The sequence below is a fragment of the Anticarsia gemmatalis genome, chromosome 27 (genome assembly GCF_050436995.1).
Source record: "Anticarsia gemmatalis isolate Benzon Research Colony breed Stoneville strain chromosome 27, ilAntGemm2 primary, whole genome shotgun sequence".
Lineage (NCBI taxonomy): Eukaryota > Metazoa > Arthropoda > Insecta > Lepidoptera > Erebidae > Anticarsia > Anticarsia gemmatalis.
This window is the reverse complement of record NC_134771.1, coordinates 4,103,009-4,127,282: the sequence shown is the minus strand read 5'-3', so window position 1 is coordinate 4,127,282 and position 24,274 is coordinate 4,103,009. Positions and strand designations below refer to the sequence as shown.

The 24,274-nt window shown below is 40.2% G+C and overlaps 1 protein-coding gene across 1 annotated transcript; it reads right to left on the bottom strand.

The window, feature by feature from the left end:
• Nucleotides 1-884: 884 nt before the first annotated feature.
• Nucleotides 885-15,212, bottom strand: LOC142984573 (uncharacterized). The gene is made up of 11 exons (XM_076132283.1): nt 15,179-15,212; nt 13,960-14,138; nt 13,302-13,553; nt 12,645-12,857; nt 11,934-12,176; nt 10,971-11,186; nt 9,997-10,545; nt 2,620-9,705; nt 2,200-2,514; nt 1,306-1,470; nt 885-1,006 (listed from the first exon to the last, which is right to left on the bottom strand). The coding sequence occupies exons 1-11, from the start codon at nt 15,180-15,182 to the stop codon at nt 968-970; spliced, it is 9,261 nt and encodes a 3,086-aa protein (XP_075988398.1). The 5' UTR covers nt 15,183-15,212; the 3' UTR covers nt 885-967.
• Nucleotides 15,213-24,274: the final 9,062 nt, after the last annotated feature.

Below are 24,274 nucleotides of genomic sequence, written 5' to 3'. Positions count from 1 at the left end.
CCGGGTCGGGTCGCAAAAAATTGAGCTCTTCTCATTTTTTCCTTTCTTTGTTTTTAATAAAACTGGCCGCTGTAGCAGATAAACAGCTAGAAAGACAGCATTATGTAATAGTTTTCTGTACCTACATTTAAATATATATAATTCTAAGGTGACTAACTGACATAGTGATCTATCAACGTAAACCACTGGACGGATCGGGCTGAAATTTGGCACGCAGGTAGATGTTATGACCAAGACATCCGCTAAGAAAGGATTTTAACAAATTCCACTCCTAAGGGGATAAATTAGGGGATGAAAGATTGTATACAATTCTGTCCTAAGTCACATTTACTATTACAATGCAGTAGTCAGTGTTACAACAAATATTGAACATTAAAAATACAACGAACTATTTGGTTTCTTCATAACTCATTACAAATTACAAATTACAAATATATAAAATATGTGCCACTGATAATATCAAATTCGTAATTTAATTGGATTACGATTAATAAGATTTAATCAATTTAAATTAATTAATTGATTACGATCAACATTATTTTGCACTGATCAAGTAATCATGATCATGATTATAATATTATTAATAACGATCGGGAAAGATAAAAGGAGTGAATAAAAACGTATATTATATTATACTAGCTTTTACCCGCGACTTCGTCCGCCCCCTGAATTTTCTCATGGAAATGCGTAATTTTCCCGGGGTAAAAAGTAGCCTATGTCCTTTCTCGGGTATCAAAATATCTCCATACCAAATTTCATGCCAGTTGGTTCAGTAGTTTAGGCGTGATTGAGTAACAGACAGACAGAGCTACTTTCGCATTTATAATATTAAGTATGGATAATTTGGATAAAGACAATTCGAATGGTTTAAAGAAAACAAAAAATTGTTTGTATTAAACTTATTTATTCTTATTCTAATATATTAAAATTATTATTTAAAAATAGGCATTATAAGCTCGTGTTTTCATTATTTGTCTTTGAAACAGTCCACCGTAGTCACGCAAGTCTGTAAGAGAATTAAAATGAAATTATTACTATTCTGAATTTTTTCGCTATAACGGTAAAAAAACGTAAAAATAATGTTAAAATTGCATATGTCGATAGCCCTAGCTATTTGGAGCAATAGTTAGTATAGCACAAAAGTTGTAGGATCGCTTTCAACAAAGTTATACAAGTTTGAAGATTCATCATATTCAAACATTCATTTCTGAAAGTGCTGGGAAACATAAAATTATGAATGATATTCCTAGAATTCACTATTTGAAGCAATTGTCATTGTAAAGCGATCTAAAAGATTCTTCTTACCATAGTTTTCCTATCAAATGTGAATTTTTGCGGGCACTTCTGCGGTATAGGGTTCTTGTTGAAACAGATATAATACTTGGTGTCATCAGTCGGGTGTGCTTGGAAGTATATACCGTCTTTTGAGCATATAGCGTTGCATTCTGCTATGTGGGGGATGCGGCACATCTGAAAGAAAACGATTTGTTAATCTTCTTATCGTATGGTTGGTGGTCAACCTAGTGTCAAAGTTGTTCAAGCTGCCCAAGGGTCTTTAAAGCTTAACGACTGTTATCTTAATTGACAACAACCGGCACCGACTTTTTACGAGCTCTCCGAAGCACGGAGACGCCCAGAATACCACTATGCGGTCTCCCATCTATGGAATGACCGCGCCAAGCATTGCTTAACCTAGAGATAGCTTACTGACCGGTGAACGTAATTAGCTATGGGCGCCTCCATTGGTTAATGAAGCATATTCATGATAGTTTGGCGGTGCTTAACCTGGTGAAATAGACGAAATAGGACCAACACAACTGGCGAAAAGAAAGGCTAGGATGCTAGGTCTTATCCTGCTACTCTTTAACAAAGACTTCGATAATTCACAGATAAATTGTGTTATAAAAAAAAGAAAATTGGGAATTCCTTAACAAAGCAGACGACGAAAGACCATTGTGTTATTGATGCAGTCAGTTTTTTGATTGTTTTAATTTTCCTTTCTTTGATTTCATTGGTTTATTCAAATTCCGTTTTTCTGGGAGCCATTTTTTCAACAGAAATAAGAAAAAACCCGATAGCATTTTGCCCGACGAGTAACCAAACTTCCAGTTTACAATGTAGTCAAGCATGTTTAAATTAAAAGAGCTCTCACATTATGACTTTAAAATTCCAGCTATAGATAAGTGTAAATTTACTTACTCGCAATTTAGGGCTGAACTCAAAACCATCTGGACAATTTTGTTGATACGCCTGTCCGAACACGCAGATGTAGTATTTAGTACAATCTTTGGGATCTGGTTTAAAATATATAGATGTATCGTTGTCGCACTTGATGTAAGGAGCCGGTGTAGCCCAAGTTGTTGGGCCCGGAGTTGTAGGGCGGGGAGTTGTTGGGCGAGGAGTTGTTGGGGAAGGAGTTGTTGGCCGAGGTTTTGTTGGGGTAGGTTTTGTTGGGACCGGGGTAGTTACTGTTGTTGTTACGCTGCAACCGGCTGTTGATTTGTCTTCGCATTTCTGTAAAACAAACATAAAAGTATTATTTAAATTCAAGCCCGTGGTAAACTTTGCAATTACGTTAGTAAAACGAAAACAAAAATTAATTTTATCCAATGAACTTACCAATAGTCTACGATTATACTCGTATTCTCCCGGACATTTTCTATGAGACAAGTCTCCATAGACACACATATAATAGTGTTCACAACTCTTGTCGTCTGGTTTCGTCCACAAATCAAAATCACCGCAAATGTAAGGCGCTATGGTTGAAAAGCTTTCTTCAGGAGTAGTGGAGCTCTCTTCAGGAGTTGTGGAGCTTTCTTCAGGAGTAGTGGAGCTTTCTTCAGTAGTAGTTGATCTCTCTTCAGGCGTGGTTATGTGACTTTCAGTAGTGGAGCTCTCTTCAGGAGTGGTTGATCTCTCTTCAGGCGTGGTTATGTGATTTTCAGTAGTGGAGCTCTCTTCAGAAGTAGTGGATCTCTCTTCAGGCATAGTTATGTCACTTTCAGTAGTGGAGCTCTCTTCAGGAGTAGTTGATCTCTCTTCAGGAGTAGTTGATCTCTCTTCAGGAGTAGTTGATCTCTCTTCAGGAGTAGTTGATTTCTCTTCAGGCGTGGTTATGTCACTTTCAGTAGTAGAGCTCTCTTCAGGAGTAGTAGATCTATCTTCAGGCGTGGTTATGTCACTTTCAGTAGTGGAACTGTCTTCAGGAGTAGTTGATCTCTCTTCAGGCGTAGTTATGTCTTTTTCAGTGGTCGAGCACTCTTCAGGAGTGCTGCTTCCAGAAGCTGTACTTGTAATTTCTTCAGTAGATATTGCATCAGTGGTACTTAAACTATCAGTATGACTGGATACATTTTCAGTAGTTGTTGTACCATCAATTGTACTTGAGCTAATTTCGCTGATAGTCGAAGTTCCTTTTTCAGTCGTAGGGCTTTGGTCAGTCGATAGATTAGCTTCTGTAGTTTCAGAACCAGTTTGTAAATCCGTCGACTCAGCTTCCGTGACAGTAGCACTACTGTCACTTGTACTTTGAAAGGGAGGAGTGCTACTCTCAGTTATGCTGGAACCAGTAATTTCTGATGTAGTATCATCTACTGTGGTTACACTAGCTCCTGGAGTCGTCAAGGCAACGTCCTTGGTAGTGGAGCTCTCTTCAGGCGTTGTTGAAATCTCTTCAGGAGTAGTGGAGCTCTCTTCAGGAGTAGTAGAGCTCTCTTCAGGCGTTGTGGAGCTCTCTTCAGGTGTTGTTGAGCTCTCTTCAGGAGTAGTGGAGCTCTCTTCAGGCTTTGTGGAGCTCTCTTCAGGAGTAGTGGAGCTCTCTTCAGGCGTTGTGGAGCTCTCTTCAGTAGTAGTGGAGCTCTCTTCAGGAGTAGTGGAGCTCTCTTCAGGAGTAGTGGAGCTCTCTTCAGGCGTTGTGGAGCTCTCTTCAGGCGTTGTTGAAATCTGTTCGGGAGTAGTGGAGCTCTCTTCAGGAGTAGTGGAGCTCTCTTCAGGCGTTGTGGAGCTCTCTTCAGTAGTAGTGGAGCTCTCTTCAGGAGTAGTGGAGCTCTCTTCAGGAGTAGTGGAGCTCTCTTCAGGAGTAGTAGAGCTCTCTTCAGGCGTTGTGGAGCTCTCTTCAGTAGTAGTGGAGCTCTCTTCAGGAGTAGTCGAGCTCTCTTCAGGAGTAGTGGAGCTCTCTTCAGGAGTAGTGGAGCTCTCTTCAGGCGTTGTGGAGCTCTCATCAGGTGTTGTTGAACTTTGTTCGGGAGTAGTGGAGCTCTCTTCAGGAGTAGTGGAGCTCTCTTCAGGTGTTGTTGAACTTTGTTCGGGAGTAGTGGAGCTCTCTTCAGGCGTTGTGGAGCTCTCTTCAGGCGTTGTTGAACTCTGTTCGGGAGTAGTGGAGCTCTCTTCAGGAGTAGTGGAGCTCTCTTCAGGAGTAGTGGAGCTCTCTTCAGGAGTAGTGGAGCTCTCTTCAGGAGTAGTGGAGCTCTCTTCAGGCGTTGTGGAGCTCTCTTCAGTAGTAGTGGAGCTCTCTTCAGGAGTAGTGGAGCTCTCTTCAGTAGTAGTGGAGCTATCTTCAGGTGTTGTTGAACTATGTTCGGGAGTAGTGGAGCTCTCTTCAGGAGTAGTGGAGCTCTCTTCAGGCGTTGTGGAGCTCTCTTCAAGAGTAGTGGAGCTCTCTTCAGTAGTAGTGGAGCTCTCTTCAGGAGTAGTGGAGCTCTCTTCAGGAGTAGTGGAGCTCACTTCAGTAGTAGTGGAGCTCTCTTCAGTAGTAGTGGAGCTCTCTTCAGGTGTTGTTGAACTTTGTTCGGGAGTAGTGGAGCTCTCTTCAGGAGTAGTGGAGCTCTCTTCAGGCGTTGTGGAGCTCTCTTCAGGTGTTGTTGAACTTTGTTCGGGAGTAGTGGAGCTCTCTTCGGGAGTAGTGGAGCTCTCTTCAGGTGTTGTTGAACTTTGTTCGGGAGTAGTGGAGCTCTCTTCAGGAGTAGTGGAGCTCTCTTCAGGCGCTGTGGAGCTCTCTTCAGGTGTTGTTGAACTTTGTTCGGGAGTAGTGGAGCTCTCTTCAGGAGCAGTGGAGCTCTCTTCAGGTGTTGTTGAACTTTGTTCGGGAGTAGTGGAGCTCTCTTCAGGCGTTGTGGAGCTCTCTTCAGGCGTTGTTGAACTCTGTTCGGGAGTAGTGGAGCTCTCTTCAGGAGTAGTGGAGCTCTCTTCAGGCGTTGTGGAGCTCTCTTCAGTTGTAGTGGAGCTCTCTTCAGGAGTAGTGGAGCTCTCTTCAGGAGTAGTGGAGCTCTCTTCAGGAGTAGTGGAGCTCTCTTCAGGAGTAGTGGAGCTCTCTTCAGGCGTTGTGGAGCTCTCTTCAGGCGTTGTTGAACTCTGTTCGGGAGTAGTGGAGCTCTCTTCAGGAGTAGTGGAGCTCTCTTCAGGCGTTGTGGAGCTCTCTTCAGGTGTTGTTGAACTTTGTTCGGGAGTAGTGGAGCTCTCTTCAGGCGTTGTGGAGCTCTCTTCAGTAGTAGTGGAGCTCTCGTCAGGCGTTGTGGAGCTCTTTTCAGGCGTTGTGGAGCTCTCTTCAAGAGTAGTGGAGCTCTCTTCAGGTGTTGTTGAACTTTGTTCGGGAGTAGTGGAGCTCTCTTCAGGAGTAGTGGAGCTCTCTTCAGGTGTTGTTGAACTTTGTTCGGGAGTAGTGGAGCTCTCTTCAGGCCTTGTGGAGCTCTCTTCAGGTGTTGTTGAACTTTGTTCGGGAGTAGTGGAGCTCTCTTCGGGAGTAGTGGAGCTCTCTTCAGGTGTTGTTGAACTTTGTTCGGGAGTAGTGGAGCTCTCTTCAGGAGTAGTGGAGCTCTCTTCAGGCGCTGTGGAGCTCTCTTCAGGTGTTGTTGAACTTTGTTCGGGAGTAGTGGAGCTCTCTTCAGGAGCAGTGGAGCTCTCTTCAGGTGTTGTTGAACTTTGTTCGGGAGTAGTGGAGCTCTCTTCAGGCGTTGTGGAGCTCTCTTCAGGCGTTGTTGAACTCTGTTCGGGAGTAGTGGAGCTCTCTTCAGGAGTAGTGGAGCTCTCTTCAGGCGTTGTGGAGCTCTCTTCAGTTGTAGTGGAGCTCTCTTCAGGAGTAGTGGAGCTCTCTTCAGGAGTAGTGGAGCTCTCTTCAGGAGTAGTGGAGCTCTCTTCAGGAGTAGTGGAGCTCTCTTCAGGCGTTGCGGAGCTCTCTTCAGGCGTTGTTGAAGTCTGTTCGGGAGTAGTGGAGCTCTCTTCAGGAGTAGTGGAGCTCTCTTCAGGCGTTGTGGAGCTCTCTTCAGGTGTTGTTGAACTTTGTTCGGGAGTAGTGGAGCTCTCTTCAGGCGTTGTGGAGCTCTCTTCAGTAGTAGTGGAGCTCTCTTCAGGCGTTGTGGAGCTCTTTTCAGGCGTTGTGGAGCTCTCTTCAAGAGTAGTGGAGCTCTCTTCAGGTGTTGTTGAACTTTGTTCGGGAGTAGTGGAGCTCTCTTCAGGCGTTGTGGAGCTCTCTTCAGTAGTAGTGGAGCTCTCTTCAGGTGTTGTTGAACTTTGTTCGGGAGTAGTGGAGCTCTCTTCAGGCGTTGTGGAGCTCTCTTCAGTAGTAGTGGAGCTCTCTTCAGGAGTAGTGGAGGTCTCTTCAGGTGTTGTTGAACTTTGTTCGGGAGTAGTGGAGCTCTCTTCAGGAGTAGTGGAGCTCTCTTCAGGCGTTGTGGAGCTCTCTTCAGGTGTTGTTGAACTTTGTTCGGGAATAGTGGAGCTCTCTTCAGGCGTTGTTGAACTCTGTTCGGGAGTAGTGGAGCTCTCTTCAGGCGTTGTGGAGCTCTCTTCAGTAGTAGTGGAGCTCTCTTCAGGAGTAGTGGAGCTCTCTTCAGGAGTAGTGGAGCTCTCTTCAGGAGTAGTGGAGCTCTCTTCAGACGTTGTGGAGCTCTCTTCAGGCGTTGTTGAACTCTGTTCGGGAGTAATGGAGCTCTCTTCAGGAGTAGTGGAGCTCTCTTCAGGAGTAGTGGAGCTCTCTTCAGGCGTTGTGGAGCTCTCTTCAGTAGTAGTGGAGCTCTCTTCAGGAGTAGTCGAGCTCTCTTCAGGAGTAGTGGAGCTCTCTTCAGGAGTAGTGGAGCTCTCTTCAGGCGTTGTGGAGCTCTCATCAGGTGTTGTTGAACTTTGTTCGGGAGTAGTGGAGCTCTCTTCAGGAGTAGTGGAGCTCTCTTCAGATGTTGTTGAACTTTGTTCGGGAGTAGTGGAGCTCTCTTCAGGCGTTGTGGAGCTCTCTTCAGGCGTTGTTGAACTCTGTTCGGGAGTAGTGGAGCTCTCTTCAGGAGTAGTGGAGCTCTCTTCAGGCGTTGTGGAGCTCTCTTCAGTAGTAGTGGAGCTCTCTTCAGGAGTAGTGGAGCTCTCTTCAGTAGTAGTGGAGCTATCTTCAGGTGTTGTTGAACTATGTTCGGGAGTAGTGGAGCTCTCTTCAGGAGTAGTGGAGCTCTCTTCAGGCGTTGTGGAGCTCTCTTCAAGAGTAGTGGAGCTCTCTTCAGGAGTAGTGGAGCTCTCTTCAGGAGTAGTGGAGCTCACTTCAGTAGTAGTGGAGCTCTCTTCAGTAGTAGTGGAGCTCTCTTCAGGTGTTGTTGAACTTTGTTCGGGAGTAGTGGAGCTCTGTTCAGGCGTTGTGGAGCTCTCTTCAGGAGTAGTGGAGCTCTCTTCAGGAGTAGTGGAGCTCTCTTCAGGAGTAGTGGAGCTCTCTTCAGGAGTTGTGGAGCTCTCTTCAGGAGTAGTGGAGCTCTCTTCAGGAGTAGTGGAGCTCTCTTCAGGCGTTGTTGAACTCTCTTTGGGAGTAGTGGAGCTCTCTTCAGGAGTAGTGGAGCTCTCTTCAGGAGTAGTGGAGCTCTCTTCAGGAGTAGTGGAGCTCTCTTCAGGTGTTGTTGAACTATGTTCGGGAGTAGTGGAGCTCTCTTCAGGAGTAGTGGAGCTCTCTTCAGGCGTTGTGGAGCTCTCTTCAAGAGTAGTGGAGCTCTCTTCAGGAGTAGTGGAGCTCTCTTCAGGAGTAGTGGAGCTCTCTTCAGGAGTAGTGGAGCTCTCTTCAGGAGTAGTGGAGCTCTCTTCAGGTGTTGTTGAACTATGTTCGGGAGTAGTGGAGCTCTCTTCAGGAGTAGTGGAGCTCTCTTCAGGCGTTGTGGAGCTCTCTTCAAGAGTAGTGGAGCTCTCTTCAGGAGTAGTGGAGCTCTCTTCAGGAGTAGTGGAGCTCACTTCAGTAGTAGTGGAGCTCTCTTCAGTAGTAGTGGAGCTCTCTTCAGGTGTTGTTGAACTTTGTTCGGGAGTAGTGGAGCTCTCTTCAGGCGTTGTGGAGCTCTCTTCAGGAGTAGTGGAGCTCTCTTCAGGAGTAGTGGAGCTCTCTTCAGGAGTAGTGGAGCTCTCTTCAGGAGTTGTGGAGCTCTCTTCAGGAGTAGTGGAGCTCTCTTCAGGAGTAGTGGAGCTCTCTTCAGGCGTTGTTGAACTCTCTTTGGGAGTAGTGGAGCTCTCTTCAGGAGTAGTGGAGCTCTCTTCAGGAGTAGTGGAGCTCTCTTCAGGAGTAGTGGAGCTCTCTTCAGGAGTTGTGGAGCTCTCTTCAGGAGTAGTGGAGCTCTCTTCAGGAGTAGTGGAGCTCTCTTCAGGAGTAGTGGAGCTCTCTTCAGGCGTTGTTGAACTCTCTTTGGGAGTAGTGGAGCTCTCTTCAGGAGTAGTGGAGCTCTCTTCAGGAGTAGTGGAGCTCTCTTCAGGAGTAGTGGAGCTCTCTTCAGGAGTTGTGGAGCTCTCTTCAGGAGTAGTGGAGCTCTCTTCAGGAGTAGTGGAGCTCTCTTCAGGAGTAGTGGAGCTCTCTTCAGGCGTTGTGGAGCTCTCTTCAAGAGTAGTGGAGCTCTCTTCAATAGTAGTGGAGCTCTCTTCAGTAGTAGTGGAGCTCTCTTCAGGTGTTGTTGAACTATGTTCGGGAGTAGTGGAGCTCTCTTCAGGAGTAGTGGAGCTCTCTTCAGGCGTTGTGGAGCTCTCTTCAGTAGTAGTGGAGCTCTCTTCAGGTGTTGTTGAACTTTGTTCGGGAGTAGTGGAGCTCTCTTCAGGAGTAGTGGAGCTCTCTTCAGGCGTTGTGGAGCTCTCTTCAGGAGTAGTGGAGCTCTCTTCAGGAGTAGTGGAGCTCTCTTCAGGCGTTGTTGAACTCTGTTCGGGAGTAGTGGAGCTCTTTTCAGGCGTTGTTGAACTCTGTTCGGGAGTAGTGGAGCTCTTTTCAGGCGTTGTGGAGCTCTCTTCAGTAGTAGTGGAGCTCTCTTCAGGAGTAGTGGAGCTCTCTTCAGGAGTAGTGGAGCTCTCTTCAGGAGTAGTGGAGCTCTCTTCAGGAGTAGTGGAGCTCTCTTCAGGAGTAGTGGAGCTCTCTTCAGGCGTTGTGGAGCTCTCTTCAGGCGTTGTTGAACTCTGTTCGGGAGTAGTGGAGCTCTCTTCAGGAGTAGTGGAGCTCTCTTCAGGCGTTGTGGAGCTCTCTTCAGGAGTAGTGGAGCTCTCTTCAGGCGTTGTGGAGCTCTCTTCAGTTGTTGTTGAACTCTGTTCGAGAGTAGTGGAGCTCTCTTCAGGAGTAGTGGAGCTCGATCCAGGCGTTGTGGAGCTCACTTCGGGAGTAGTGTGGTCAGTATCAGTGGTCGTGCTCACTTCGGATGTAGTGGAGCTCTCAGTAGTAGTGGAGGCTTGTTCTGTAGTAGTTTCATGTAATACGCAGCCGGCTTCTTTCTCTGGAAGGCACCTCTGTAAAGCAAGCAGAAAGTACTTGAGTTGTTTTATGTTTATCATACATTTTATTTAGCTATCTGGGATACAAAATTTTGTTCTTTAAATCCATCTACATTGTTCGTCCTATGTCTTATGTCCTGGGTACGTGACCAAACTCCGGGCAACTAAAGAGAATAATTAAAAGCTCAATAGCACTTTGCCCTGCTCGGAAATCGAACCTTATTACCAGTAGTCGCTCACACGGCGGCACAAACCACAGAGGCACTTAACATAACATGAACAGTTAATTCTCATTAATAATCTTACCGTTTTGTTAACACTAAAATGATGATCCTTAGGACACCTTCTGTGCGATAACCGGCCGTAGTAACATAGGTAATAATTACTACAATTCTTAGGGTCCGGCAACCACCATATCTGGTAAGGACCACACTTTTTGTCCGGTTTTGTCGGCTTAGTGCTAGGTTGTTCAGGCTCTAAAGTTGTTGACGACTCATTTTTTGTTGTTGGATGCTCTATTTCTGTTGTTGAATGCTCTTTTTCTGTTGTTGACAACTCTGGATTCAAAGTTGTCGAGTCTATTTCATCAGTCGTTGTCGATAAAGGTACTTTTGTTGTTGAATGCTCTTTTTCTGTTGTTGAGAACTCTGGTTTCAAAGTTGTTGAGTCTGGTTCCTCAGTAGTTGGTGATAACGTTACTTTCGATGTTGCTTCTTCTTTAATTGTTGTTGATTGCTCGTGTTTTGTTGTTGATAGTACTTCTTTAGTTGTTGGTGGCTCGGTTTCCGAAGTTGTTGGTTTTTGGGCCTCAGTGGTTGTTCCTACACAATTAGCAACGCTTTCTGGACGACATCTCTGTAATAATCGGAGTTTTTAATTATAACATTTCAACCGATATCATAATATAAATAGGCTCTTTCTATACTAAGCTTTAGTACAGAGTCTCTTGTTTTTATGGTCAAATGTATATTAGATTATATTAGTAGTAGCTCAGAGCTTTGTAAGGTGTCCGGTACATGGCCAAACTTGCCCGCCACATGGCATTATCATTATAAATGACGAAACGTATTTCATTCACATCTTTCTACACCCTCGGAACGATCGTGTAGAAGTAAAAAAAATCTTATAGCTGTCTAGATTTAGGTAAACTTGTATATAAATATAGGCTCGCCCTCTAAATAAAAGTAAATATACAAAGGGCGAAGCGAAGTGCTTTTCATACACACTGCCTACACTGATATAACAGACTATGAATAAAAAATATATTTATTATTACTTACGTGTTCCTCGCGACTGAAGTGGTAGCCTTGAGGGCAACGTTTATGAGTATAAAGTCCCATATTGCAGAAGAAGTATTTATTACAATCATTCAAGTCTGGTGCCCACCAAACATCAAACTCGAGGCAAGCGCGCTGTGGAGTCTGTGTAGAGAGTTGAGGAGTGGTAGGTAATGCTGTGGCACTTGAACATTCGACGGTATGTGCCTCTTGACATTTCTGTTGAAGAAAATGTTAATTATTAGTTCAACTGTAAATGAGACAAGGGAACTTTGTAAGGATCGTAACAAGTGGCATTTTTTGGTCTCCGCCTAACACCAATGGGAAAAGACGTGATATTAATATGTGTGTGGTTATATAGTAGGTATGCTGATTATGTTGAATCCAGCGCAATGCCAGTTGCGTATTATATGGAAATATCTGTCGCGCACTTTAGCGTCGCTGGGCCGTGTCACACACCATATTGGATATATTTTTACGCTCGATCGAAGACAGTGTAAGAAGAACAGCAGCCTGATCATGTCCTCTTAGCCTTTATTTCGGTACGATAGCCAGTTTACTTACTTACATTCATCCAACTGTGTAGGATTTGTCTATAGTGTCTAAAATACACAGACACACTCTCAAAGCCCGGACGGCTAAACCCACACGATTAGTAAAATGTCAGGCGTAGGACCGACGGCTTTACGTGCTCTCTGACGCACTGAGGTCTACAACTTCGCTTTCCTCACACCGGGCAATACATTAAGCATTCTTGACAGAAAAACTTAAAAATATTAATGAATTCGATCCCAAGACCTCTGCGCGGTAGTCGCTTACACTACCGCGCCACAGTGGCAGTCAAAATATAAATAAGGAGCTTCAGATTTGCGGTAAAAAATCTGACGTGACTATCAAAATCAAAATAAACGGCGCAAAACTTCTGTCCTACACAAATTGGTAAAAGTGAAAAAAAAAATGACTTACCAATATCTTAGCGTTAAATCTATATCCATCCGAGCAAGCCTTATGTCTTATTTGTCCAAACAAGCACACGTAATAATACGAGCAGTCCTTGTTATCCGGCAACAACCAGAACTCAATAAAGTCACATTTTGGAAAAGAACCTTGGTCAACAGTCCCAGAGTCTGTTACAACAGGCGCGATGGTAGTAATTGAAGGTTTGTCTAAGATTTCTTCACAAGTTACTTGATATTTTGGTAGGCAGACCTGTAATAATGAAAATCTTTTAATTTCTTATTCAAGACTTGAAGCACCTGCTTTTCATATTTAAAGGGAGACCCTTGCCTTTTATTGGGATAGTAATATTCGTTTCTGATATTATCCTACTAATAGACAAAGGCCTTCTCACGGAATAAGGAAGAGAATAAAAGAGAGCATTCGTCCATGAACTCTCTGAAAATCTTTTAGGTATGCAATTCTTCAGTACAGTCTCCGGGCCTCCCCTCTCCGTTAATAATTATTTCTATACACACATAAGTTTCAAAAGTAATGCAATGCTTAGGGTTTAAACCTTCGACTACTTGCGTAAGTTATAGTTATTTAACACTGCGTTAAAGAATTCTAGTTTAAAGGTTTACAAAGTCCCCAACTCGCAATTAATCAGCGTGATAGATTCAAAGCCAAACCCATCCCTCATTCCGAGATCAGACATCTATTTTTTCGCACAATACTTACCAACTTTTGACGATGAAACAAATAATCCTCAGGACATTTAACTAGTGAAACAAAGCCGTTATAACATTTGTAGTAAACGCTACAGTCTTTAGGGTCTGGTTTAAGCCAGGAGTCTTCAACACCACACTCTGGCATCTTGTCTTCCTCTTTAGAATCTTCTGTGCGAGATAATGAGGACCCTGGACAGTCGGCCTGGTCTTTTGGCAGACATGTCTGAAAAATAAGCAGTTTGAAGGATTTCCTTTCGAAATACATAGCTGGAAAGATTATGGGTAGATTTAAAGACAGAAACCATTGTCGCTTTGTTTTGAATATTTGTGGGTGTCCTTTTCTATGTTGTTTAAACTTTTTTATACATATTAAAAATGCAAATGTTTGTAAAAATCTCTAAGAAGGAACAGGAATTACTGGTTCGAATTTGAAAATTATTTTTGTGTTAAATAGACCATTTACCGAGGAAAGCGTTAGGCTATATATCATCAATACGCTACGACCAATAGGAGCAGAGCACCAGTAAAAAAAATTACAAAAGCAGGGAAAATTATGACCCATTCTCTCTTACGTGACGCAAGCGAAGTTGCTCGGGTCAGATAGTATATAATATTATAATGTAACGGGTCTTAAACGCAATTGAAAGCTAAAGGTTAGGATACTTACCAACTTACTAGAACTAAAATATAGGTCATCCAAGCAGTTTTTATGAACCCTGTCACCCCAAATACAAATATAAAAAGACTTGCAGTCTTCTTCGTCAGGTATCATCTCGATCTTGGTGGTGTCGTTGCAGTAAGGCCAGGGGTTGGGGGACGAGGTGGGGGGAGCGACGGGGGGGCATGGTGTCTGACGGGGAGTGGGGCGAGGGGTGGTAGTGAACTGCTGGCAGTCGACTTTTGACGGTGTGTTGCAGGTCTGGAAGGAGAAGTTAGGTTGAGTTTTGTATTTGAGAACAGTGATACATATTTTTTTAAGAACATTGGGCCGTAGAATTAGTTGATCGTGCTCATCTTAGGAATTGTAGGTCCGATTCGAAAAATAAATTATTTTGTAAAAGATAACGGAATCCATGCCGACTTAACCAACTTCTTAAAGTATTTCGGGGTACATAAGATGTAAGAAATTTCAGGAAACCGCTTGAAATTACAAAAAATGGTATTCCGTGAAAACTATTTCTTTTTTAGTGCTTCAGGTCTCTCTAAGATCTCTTTATTTCAATTATCTATGGAGATACTTATAAAATCACGCCAAGAACCAATTGCTTCTATTCCTACCAACTTCATTTGCCTCATAAAATACACAGAACAACCAAAAAACTTACATAAGTAGTCCCATCAAATTTAAACCCGTACTGGCACTCCCCCTCTTTCGGCACTCCTCTCTTACAGTAGGTATACTTGTGACATTCCGATGCATGAGGGAGGGCTCTACGGCGGCGGTTCCCGCAAGGGTTGGCGAACACTACCGATGTGTATAGCAGAAGGAATATCAACCGGGACCCTGGGGAAAGAGAGAATAGTGAAATTGCAATTGAATGCGGCTAATATTTATATACACTAGCTGACCCGGCAAACGTTGTTTTGCCATAAAAATTACAAAAAAAAGTGTCACTTAGGGGTATGAAAAATAGATTTTGGCCGATTCTCAGACCTACTATACGCTCACAAAGTTTCATGAGAATCGGTCAAGCCGTTTCGGAGGAGTACGGTAACGACAACTGTGACGCGAGAATTTTGTATATTAGATTTTTAGGCTTAGTAGACAGGTTTTTTTTAAATAAGCTGTCTATGTTTAAGAGAACGTATATACCTAAAGTATACATAATAATATCACGTTAGACCTGAAGGTTAAGATAGAGGTGAATTAAATATACTCGCGTTTTGCACTTTACAATTTTAGTACCAAGTAAATAGGGGCGAGCTTATTATAGCCGAATACTTTATATAACTTCGGGCTACTATTGACAAATATTCTAATATAAGTTAGAAAAGACCAATAGTCATAGTCCGACTCGGAAATCGAAACCCGAAACCTGATAATCAGCGGTCATATACGCTATCAATCAGACCGTCAGACCGCAGAGCAGTTCGGGCAACTTTTGAAAATTAAGAAAATATCAATAACTCTTTGCCCACCCGGGGATCAAACCCGAGACCTCAATTACGAGATAACTAGTTACGAGCCCCTCAAATTACTATTTATTACCTAGAGTAGAAGGATTTTGACTGGTTCTGCGGACTGCAGAGGTAACGCGCGGACATTCTATAGATGGATGACCGCACACACGTGGTAGTATTGGAGCTGAGCGGCTCCGTGCTTCGGAGGGCACATAAAAATATGGTCCCGGCTATAAAGTCAGGTCACTAAGCCGTTATCAAAAGCCTTCGGGCGGCTTGAAACTTGGGTACCGGGTGTTTTCAGTTGAGATAATAGTGGCAAGTAGTAAGCAAAAGCCTTCGGGTGGCTTGTACAATGTAGAAATTTAGTTGATCAATAACCATACGATTAATTAATTAATAAATAGAAAGATAATGTCTTACCCATGTCTGGTTATCCCTACCTCGCTCTCAGCGGTAAGAGTAGCAAATAAAGCAATAATACCTAAGCCTTCATTGTATTATTATCACAAATTACCGACAAATCGATTGCACTAAAACGTCACGGATTTATTTGCAATTTAGTTAAAATGAGGATTAATTACAACGTGTACAGTGTTTTAAAGAATTTAAGCTCTTTGAACATTTGCAGATGACAAAATTTTGTATCATTTACACAGCGACAATTATTAATATCTACCCTTTAATGGCCACTTTTTTCATACATACCTAAAGCAACATTTTTAATTTATGTACTCCTATACTTTTGATGAAGAAACTGGCCGAAAATGCCTCTATCTATGGATCTATCCGATCATAGAATAGACATTGGGGCATGTCATCCTGACTTCCCGAGCCATTGTAGCCTTCACCTACTAATTCTCTATAGCTACAGACCCGCTTCCACAAACATCCCAGATTTCTATACCATTAAACCACATCCAAACCATTGTCCAAGTTTCTCCTTAAAATAGCCGTTAATCTACTGATGGTTTCAAGTGATCAAACTTCCTTATATGAGGTTTAAAATTAAAAAGTTTACCGTTTATAGTTTTTTAAGATACCTCGGTCTTATGGATAATCGATAGTTTAAAATCCTAAAGCGATCGCAAATCTAGATAGCACATTTACTGTCATTTACCAATAGGGTAAATATCTGGATAAATAAAAAAATATTAAACAAAAGTTTCATGCCAAATGCTGGTGCTACGCCAATCTTTAACGCAAAGAAAACAATATTCAAATTATAGACTAAAACAAACCTGACGAAAATACAACCCGCCCGATTTCTGAGGCACTATCATACATACTGTCACTTTTATATGAGCTTTAACGCTATTGAAAAGATAGATTACCACCAAATGTACCTCAGAAACCAGGGATTTAATTTCTATACTAAAATAAAATAAATAATAAATTTATTTATCACCAAAAAAGAAAGTACAATGCAGTGAAAATGTATTTTTGACATTTCATAAAGAGTACCTGATTTGACTGGTAGTCAGGTACCCTCTTCTGTAACTAAGCTTATGCATCTGCAGTAATATACTACCACGCAGACCATAAGATTTATAGAAACTAAAATAATGAAAGTGTGCGCGATATCTTATTTCCGTAAATAGTTTGTGATGCAATCATTTTATTGCTTTATCGTCATAAGTTAGTAGATACATATATAACGATATTAATATATGACGTAAAACACGTGGAGAAGTTAATGTTTCACGGTCAATTTGTGGATGGGATTGAGTTTTAGTATATAATTTTTTTTTGATCGCCCAACCGTAATTTGGCCATATGATTGGCCGCAGTGGCTAAAGTGGTCACCTCGCCGCAATAAACGCAGTGCCTCGTGTGGTGGGTTCGAATCCCCACCTGAGACAAATATTTGTATTATGAACACGAGTATCTGTTCTGAGCCTGGTTGTCAATTTATCTTTATAAGTATGTATGTAGTATACGTATGCTTATCAGTTATTTCGTTACCAAAATACAAGCTCTGCTTAGTTTCGAATCAGATGACAGTGTGTGAGTTGTCTACTTTTCGCCTATGATGTTCTTAAACTCAGTAGGTAGAATACTAAAAAAACACTATTATTAAGATTTTTCTTAAGAAAAAACGAAAACTTTAATGAAATTTTATTTATTAAACAATTACTCCTCTAAACGGATTTAATTTCAGTGCCATCTATCGGCAACATTATGTGTTAAGTCTGACGCGTATTCTACTCTTTCAACATGCGTTCCGTTTGAAGAGCTTTAGTTGTACAATAATGCTAACATAGATGGCGTTAGCAAATAATGTACTAAAAACGCCGTGAGATGGCACTGTTTTATTATAGCGAAATTTGCAAATATAGTAATTTTAATAATAATATTATTATATACTATGTTATTCATTAATTTTGAACATAAGATTAATTATTATCAGTGACACTTAAAGCTGGGTATCAGGTTTGATTGCTGATTCATGAAAATATTACGTATCTTTAAAACGTTATAGGGTCCTATCAAATCAATGTCACTTGTTTGAATTCACAGTAGTAAACTAATACCCATTGTATTTATTATTTATTAGGTATGTAAAATATTTGAGGTTCATCTTACGTTTTTAATAATTCTGCATAGAATCCAAAAAAATACTTGATAAGTACTCTAAGGTATTCTTTCGATCTAATATTATGAAAAATGTACACAACATCGATTAAAAACTAAAATAATAATTTACAAATAACTACATTTAAGTAATAAATTAAACAATTATAACCCCAAAAATCAAACCCAATCAATCAAAACCGAAAAATATTTCGAAAAACAGCGCAACCCGCGTACCACAACTAGTTTTCCAAACCTCCAAAAAATAAAATCAAAAAAACAAAATCACGAATGTGAAAATAGACGACTTTTGATTGATGCTCGGCACGGGATCGAACCGAGTACCCGGAGGGAACGTCTGTCTTGCTATAATCACTGCGCTAGAGGTGATTGATTCATGGTCAGTTGTTCAATGGGTTTATGTGCAATTGCTGAGCTAATTTCGACCATATTTGCTGAGTGATAGGGGTTATGGAGAGAAAGGTTCGTATGGACACGTTATAGTGAGACTTGGTGTGAGTGTAAGCGATTTTATGAGTGGGAATAAAATACTTGATTTTATTAGTTTGCCTTAAGTTTCAGGTCTATACTATGTACATATAATAGGTATGTAATGACAAATATAGTTAATACATAAAATTTTACCTGTTTTGGTGTGATTATATGTTTCCCTAAAGATTGAAGTGATATAGATTTTTATTTTAAATAATATCACCACACTCTGTGCTACCATTGAGAAATATCCTAAAAATAATTAAAAATAATCAATAGCACTTGGCCAGACGCGGGAACCAAACTCGAGATTGTGTGATAAGCAGTCAAGTACACTGCCGACCGCGCCACGGATGAAGTCAAATACGTAGATACTGTTTTTCTAAATAACAAAAAAAGAATCATCCAAATTGGTACACCCAGTAAAAAGTTATGAGGTAATAAACAGAAAAAAAATACAATCGAATTGAAAAAAAAATACATCCTCCTTTTTGAAGTCGGTCAAGCAGGTTCAACAGATTCTTCTTGGCTCTTTTATGTCAAGGTTTGTTGTAACGCTACCGCTTATGCCCCCGCTATAACTCAGACCCCACCACAACATCGATTACAATTCAACAGAATTTGAAAATTGCTCCCAAAAACATTAAAATTACTTGATTGATAGACGTGAAATGTTTTTATTTTCATTTAAATATGGGTCAAAATTGTAGCGTTATAAATCTTTTGTTTCACTTCATTTTTAGTATTTTTAAGACATTTTTATGATAAACAATTAAATATCGTTTATAGGTGCAAAGGTTTTACATTTTTGAGGAAAATGTAATTATTAAATGAATGTAAAAAAACAACAACCTGTAGAAACTATTTTGGGTATAGGTTGTTCTTTTTTTGTAATAACTGAAAAATTGTTTTAAAAAGTAGGCAAGCGTAAGCGCGGCTGCTGATTAGTTTTGATTTGATTCTTGGTTAGGGTAAAATGCTTTTGCTTTATTTATCCTTAAGAATGTGATAGGCATTTTTGGATTAGGAGAACGCATTGTAAATAGGTACTGGTTATACTGTACTACATGAGATATTAGACAAAAGATTTTACAGTATTATAGTGTTTAACGTATTAAAATATAAAATATTCCTATGTATTGCGTAGTACATAGGATAATTTTATATTTATCTGTCTATTAGTTTTAACCAGCCAATAGACCGACACTAAGCATTCCCCAATAGCTTTACGAGCTCTCTAAAGTCCAGGTGTAAAGTCTTCGAACATCTCATGGCTGGCATGGTAGACTCAAGGTTCTAGCCGGGTCTCCTTTCGGAATGAGAGACGGGAAAGCGACTTTTTTCTTGCCAAACAGTAGGATAAAAATACACATACACATTTTATGTACATACATAAAATCATGCCTTTTTCCCATAGGGGTAGGCATATACCAAAGATATACCATGATTCACATTGACTTTTTATTTACCAACCTGATGTTAAATTACATAATTCAATTACACGCGATCTTAGCCAGTCTATTTACAGCATAAGTTAAAACTTAATTACGTTTGACTTACCTCAAATATATAGCCACATAAAGCCTAAAAAAGCCACAATATACTCTTTCAAATAAATAAAAATATCATAACAATAAATAAAACTAATATTTCCGTTGTGTAACATAACCCTGTTGAACTCGCACGCATGCGGCCGACCAATCAGAGGCGAGAGAGCCTCAAGCACGTCACGACTCCACGCCTTCGATCCTAATGTTCCTTTTTAAATATTATGTATGTGTGTTTTTTTGTCTTTCATGTGTGTAACTGGTGTGTAAGGGTATCCTGTTATAAGTCTTACCGAAGGGTATCGTGCTATAACCCAGGTACTGGGTTGTGGAGGTCAGATAGGCAGTCGCTCCATGTAAAACACTGGTATTCAGCTGCATCCGGGGAGACTGGAAGCCGACTCCAACATAGTTTGGAACAAAGGCTAAGCCAATATATGTCTCGAATTCGATTCCCCGGTTGAGCAAAGTTGATTTTCACCAGGCATGTTACCAATCTCCGGGCGACTATTGAGAATTTTTGAGGCATTTTAAGGTAAAATGCGTGTTCGTGTTCCCGTATTCTATTATACATTAAATATGCAACGCGAGAGTTTAAAAGTTATGATTACTGTTGAGAAATATTCAAATATAATTAAAAAAAACCAATTGTTCTATGCCTGAACTGGGAATTTAATCCGAGACTTCATTTGTAGCAGTTGAATACACTATCCACCACACCACAGGTATATCAGAACACTATAATATATTTTTTTTGATTGCCGAGATTTGAACCCTCGACCACTTGCGAGGCATACCATTGTTTATATCATTAGCTAGTTGCGCTCACTGGTCTGACAACGATCTGTGGGTAAAGCATTCTCATAGATGGGTCATTCTATAGATGGGTGATCGCATAGTGGTATTTGAGCTGGGCGTCTCCGTGCTTCGGAGGGCACGTAAAAAGTCGGTCCCGGCTGTTGTCTACTAAGATAACAGTCGTTAAGCCATGTCAAAGGCCTTCGAGCGGCTTGAACAACTTTGACACTAGGTTGACCACTAACCATACGATAAGAAGAAGAAGATCATTTAATTCATTCCTGGCTACTACTGGAAATAACCTAATTAAATTTTCACCATGCCTAACTCGAGAGTCAAACCCGAGACCTCGAGATCAGCAGTCACATAAGCTACCACAGTAATAGTTAAGAGTTAACTCTCAAATACGTTTTTAATTACACACTACCATCAATAATTAAACCGCTACTATGAAACCACACAACAATTATCATCAACTATAATTAAATTATATAAATTATAACAATTATTTGAAGCACTATAATTATTTTAAACTTTTATTTACCTACTGTAATAATTAATTTGTTTAAAGCTCGCGGCATTGCTCTCGTAAGTATTTGGGAAATAGGCAGCTAAAGTTTTGTCACCTCTATGTTTGTTTGTTTGTTTGTCGTATGATTAGTGGTCAACCTAGTGTCAAAGTTGATCAAGCCGCCCGAAGGCCTTTGACATGGCTTAACGACTGTTATTTTAATTAACAACATCCGGGACGGACGTTTTACGTGCCCTCTGAAGCACAGAGACGCCCAGCTCAAATACCACTATCCGGTCACCCATCTATAGAATGACCGCGCCAAGGGTTGCTTAAGCCACAGATCGTTTACCGACCGAGGAGCGCAACGGGCTATAGGCCTCACCTCTAGATAAGTATCAGACAGATTACCAGATCAAAATCAAATCAAAATCAAAAATATTTTATTGACATAAAATCTGTTACAATATCCATACATTGTCCTGACATCTATGCTAGCCGAAGCTGTGTTACAGATGCCAGTGTCTTCACCCTTATTTATTAACATGACAATATTTTGTCATAAAACAGAAAGAGTATTAAGAAAATATTATGAACATAAAACTATAACTATAAACTTAATCAAAAACATTATTATGTGTGTGTGTGTGCGAGATGGTTTTTTTAACCCATTACTGTCCCACTGCTGGGCAAGGGTCTCCTCCCGTAATGAGAGATGGGTTAAGCCTTAGTCCACCACGCTGGCCAAGTGTGTGTTGGGACTGCTGGATACTTAATTGATTTTGCGTATCTTCAAGAATCGTGTTAAAGAATTTTTACATAAATACGGTTTTATCAAGACGTTTTCCTTCACCGTTATAACAAGGATCATTATTTCTAATACACACATCACTTAGAAAATATTTTCGAAAATATTTATATAAAGCTAAAGAGTTTGTTTGCACGCGTTAATCTCAGAAACTACAGGTACGAATTGAATAAATACTTATTTTTTGTTTTCAATAGTTCATTTATTGTGGAAAGCTATCAGTTACATAACATCACGCTATGAACAGTAGAAGTGGAGCAGCAATGAAAAAACTGTGAAAATAGGGAAACTAAAATCCACTCGGACATAGACACGGGCAGTCCCTAGTTTTTATTAAACAATATAATCAAATCAAAATCCCTTTTTAAATCATGAAAATGTATACGTTAATCAATAATTCTACATACACATAACAGTCTGTCTGTCTGTCCGTCTAATTGCGGTGCTCCGATTGGTTGATTATAGGGGGTTCGATTCCCGGTGCGTTCTCACGGCCGGATGTATGGCTGTATACGTATTTGTTCATGTAGGGTGGCCAGGCTGGACTGTTTTATATAGAGTTTTGAGAAAAGAGTACAGAGTATAACTATTGGTATTATAGATATGAAAGTTTGTTTGCTTGTATGTATGTATGTTTGTCAGTCTTCCCCATATCTATACTTCAAAGTCACTCCCTATGTGGTGTGGTCGGTAGTGTATCCAAATACTAATCATGAGGTTTCAGGTTCGATTCCCAGGGCGAATCAAGCACTTTTGATATTTTCTAATTTATATTAGAGTATTTCTCAATAGTAGCCCAAAGTTTGGTGCATGATAAATAATAATTAGCTGGAATCCCGATTCAATATTACTCTATAATTAAGTCTTCATCTTTCAATCTCTAAAATATTGTCCAAATTGGTTCAGCTATTTACCTTTAAAAGCGTAACAGATATATTGATACTTTTATTATAAGTAGGTATAGGCAAAACATAAAGTTAAGTAAATAAGTCCCATCCCAAAAAATGAGAATTATTCAACAACATGGTAACCCTATTTGCAAATCCATATGAAAAGGGAATTGCAATTTAGTTTCACATTGAGGGAATCAAACCTGGGACTCCGCAATTAAACTTTAACTTATGATGTATGAACTCAACTCTCAAAAAACTCGAGAGTTTCTTATAATATACTGTTTTTGATACATAATTGTATGGTTTTGTATGGAAAGAAATTAATAATACATACATACATACATAAAATCACGCCTTTTTCCCACGGAGGTATGTACTTTTTATTACATAGGAATATTATAAACGCAATAGTCGGGTTTTTGTCATTATTTTAATCAAAATGGCTGAACTGATTTGGATAAAACTTAAGCAGTCGTAGGTTAGGAGCATGAACATAATTTAGTATTAAAAATGTAAAAATAAATATTTTTATGTCAGTCTTGCTTTTAAAATAGCTGGACTGATTTGGAATAAATTGGTCAGAGTAATAATGTATTTTTTTGGAGAAGACATAGGTCACTTTAATTCGCAGACGGAGCCGCTATAAATTAGATTAAATACAGCTTTACCGACCCCTTATATACCTACACATAATCAGACTAGTCTTTCTTCCAACTATGTTGGAGTTGGCTTCCAGTCTCACCGGATGCAGCTGAATACCAATATTTTACAAAGAGCGACTATCTATCGGATCTCTACAACCCAGTTACCTGGGTTATATCACGATACCCCTCGGTAAGACTGGTTGTCAGACTTTCAAGCTTCTGACTACTATTAACGACTGCCAAAGATCTTTGAATATGAGCCACAATTTAACGTGCCTTCCGAAACACGGAGGAACTCGACATGTTTAAGATGGTCACCCATCCACAGAACAGCCTCGGCAAATGTAGCTTAACCTCAGAGATCGATCCGCGCGGCTGTTGTTAACTAAGCCATGAGCTCCACCACAACCCAGTTACCTGGGTTATAACACGATACCCCTCGGTAAGACTGGCTATTCCCAGATACATAATATTATGTACTTACCTACTACATAACGTAAAACCTCCCTACAAAATTGTGAAAAAAATTACAAGTTTCAACCCACAAATTACAGAGGGCACTGTGAATAAAATATTATCTAATATGGCGTTTTTAAAACGTCAAAAAGGTTTGATTTTCTTTCCAATTACTTTAAGTAATGGTTCGACTTCAATTGGTGTTTTAAAGCCGTTTTTATTAGTAGTAATGTCAGCTGGTGATTCTCAGGGTGAATGGGTAAATTCCTATTTTTATTGGTATATAGAAATAGGGGATAGTTTATAGAACTACATACATACATACGTAATATCACGCCCTTTTCCCATAGGGATAGATAGAGCACCACTTAATACAATCCTTACAAACTTCCCTTGCTTCATTCACATCCAAACTTCTTCTCATACGGGTTCATAAAATAATGATGAATAATGTTGACTCGAAATATCTTTTTATAAACTCATTAACTGTAACTTTCACAAATAAAAAATAGCATTAAATGCAAAAAAATAAAATCGTAGAATAATTTCTGTACGTTTCTTTATACAATTATTGACCAAAACAGAGTTTTCCATCGTATTTACTAACTAAAATTCATCAAAATCCTTTCCAATTTCGGCAAAAAAATAAGTCTTCATTTTACTAAAAACATCGCGGTTATAATATTCTATTCTAATACTCACAACTAAATATATAGAGTTTCTTGCCGTTTCTTCTAACGAGCAACAACTTTTCTGAAACGGTGGTAGATAAAAAATATTTTTGACGATTTCAAAT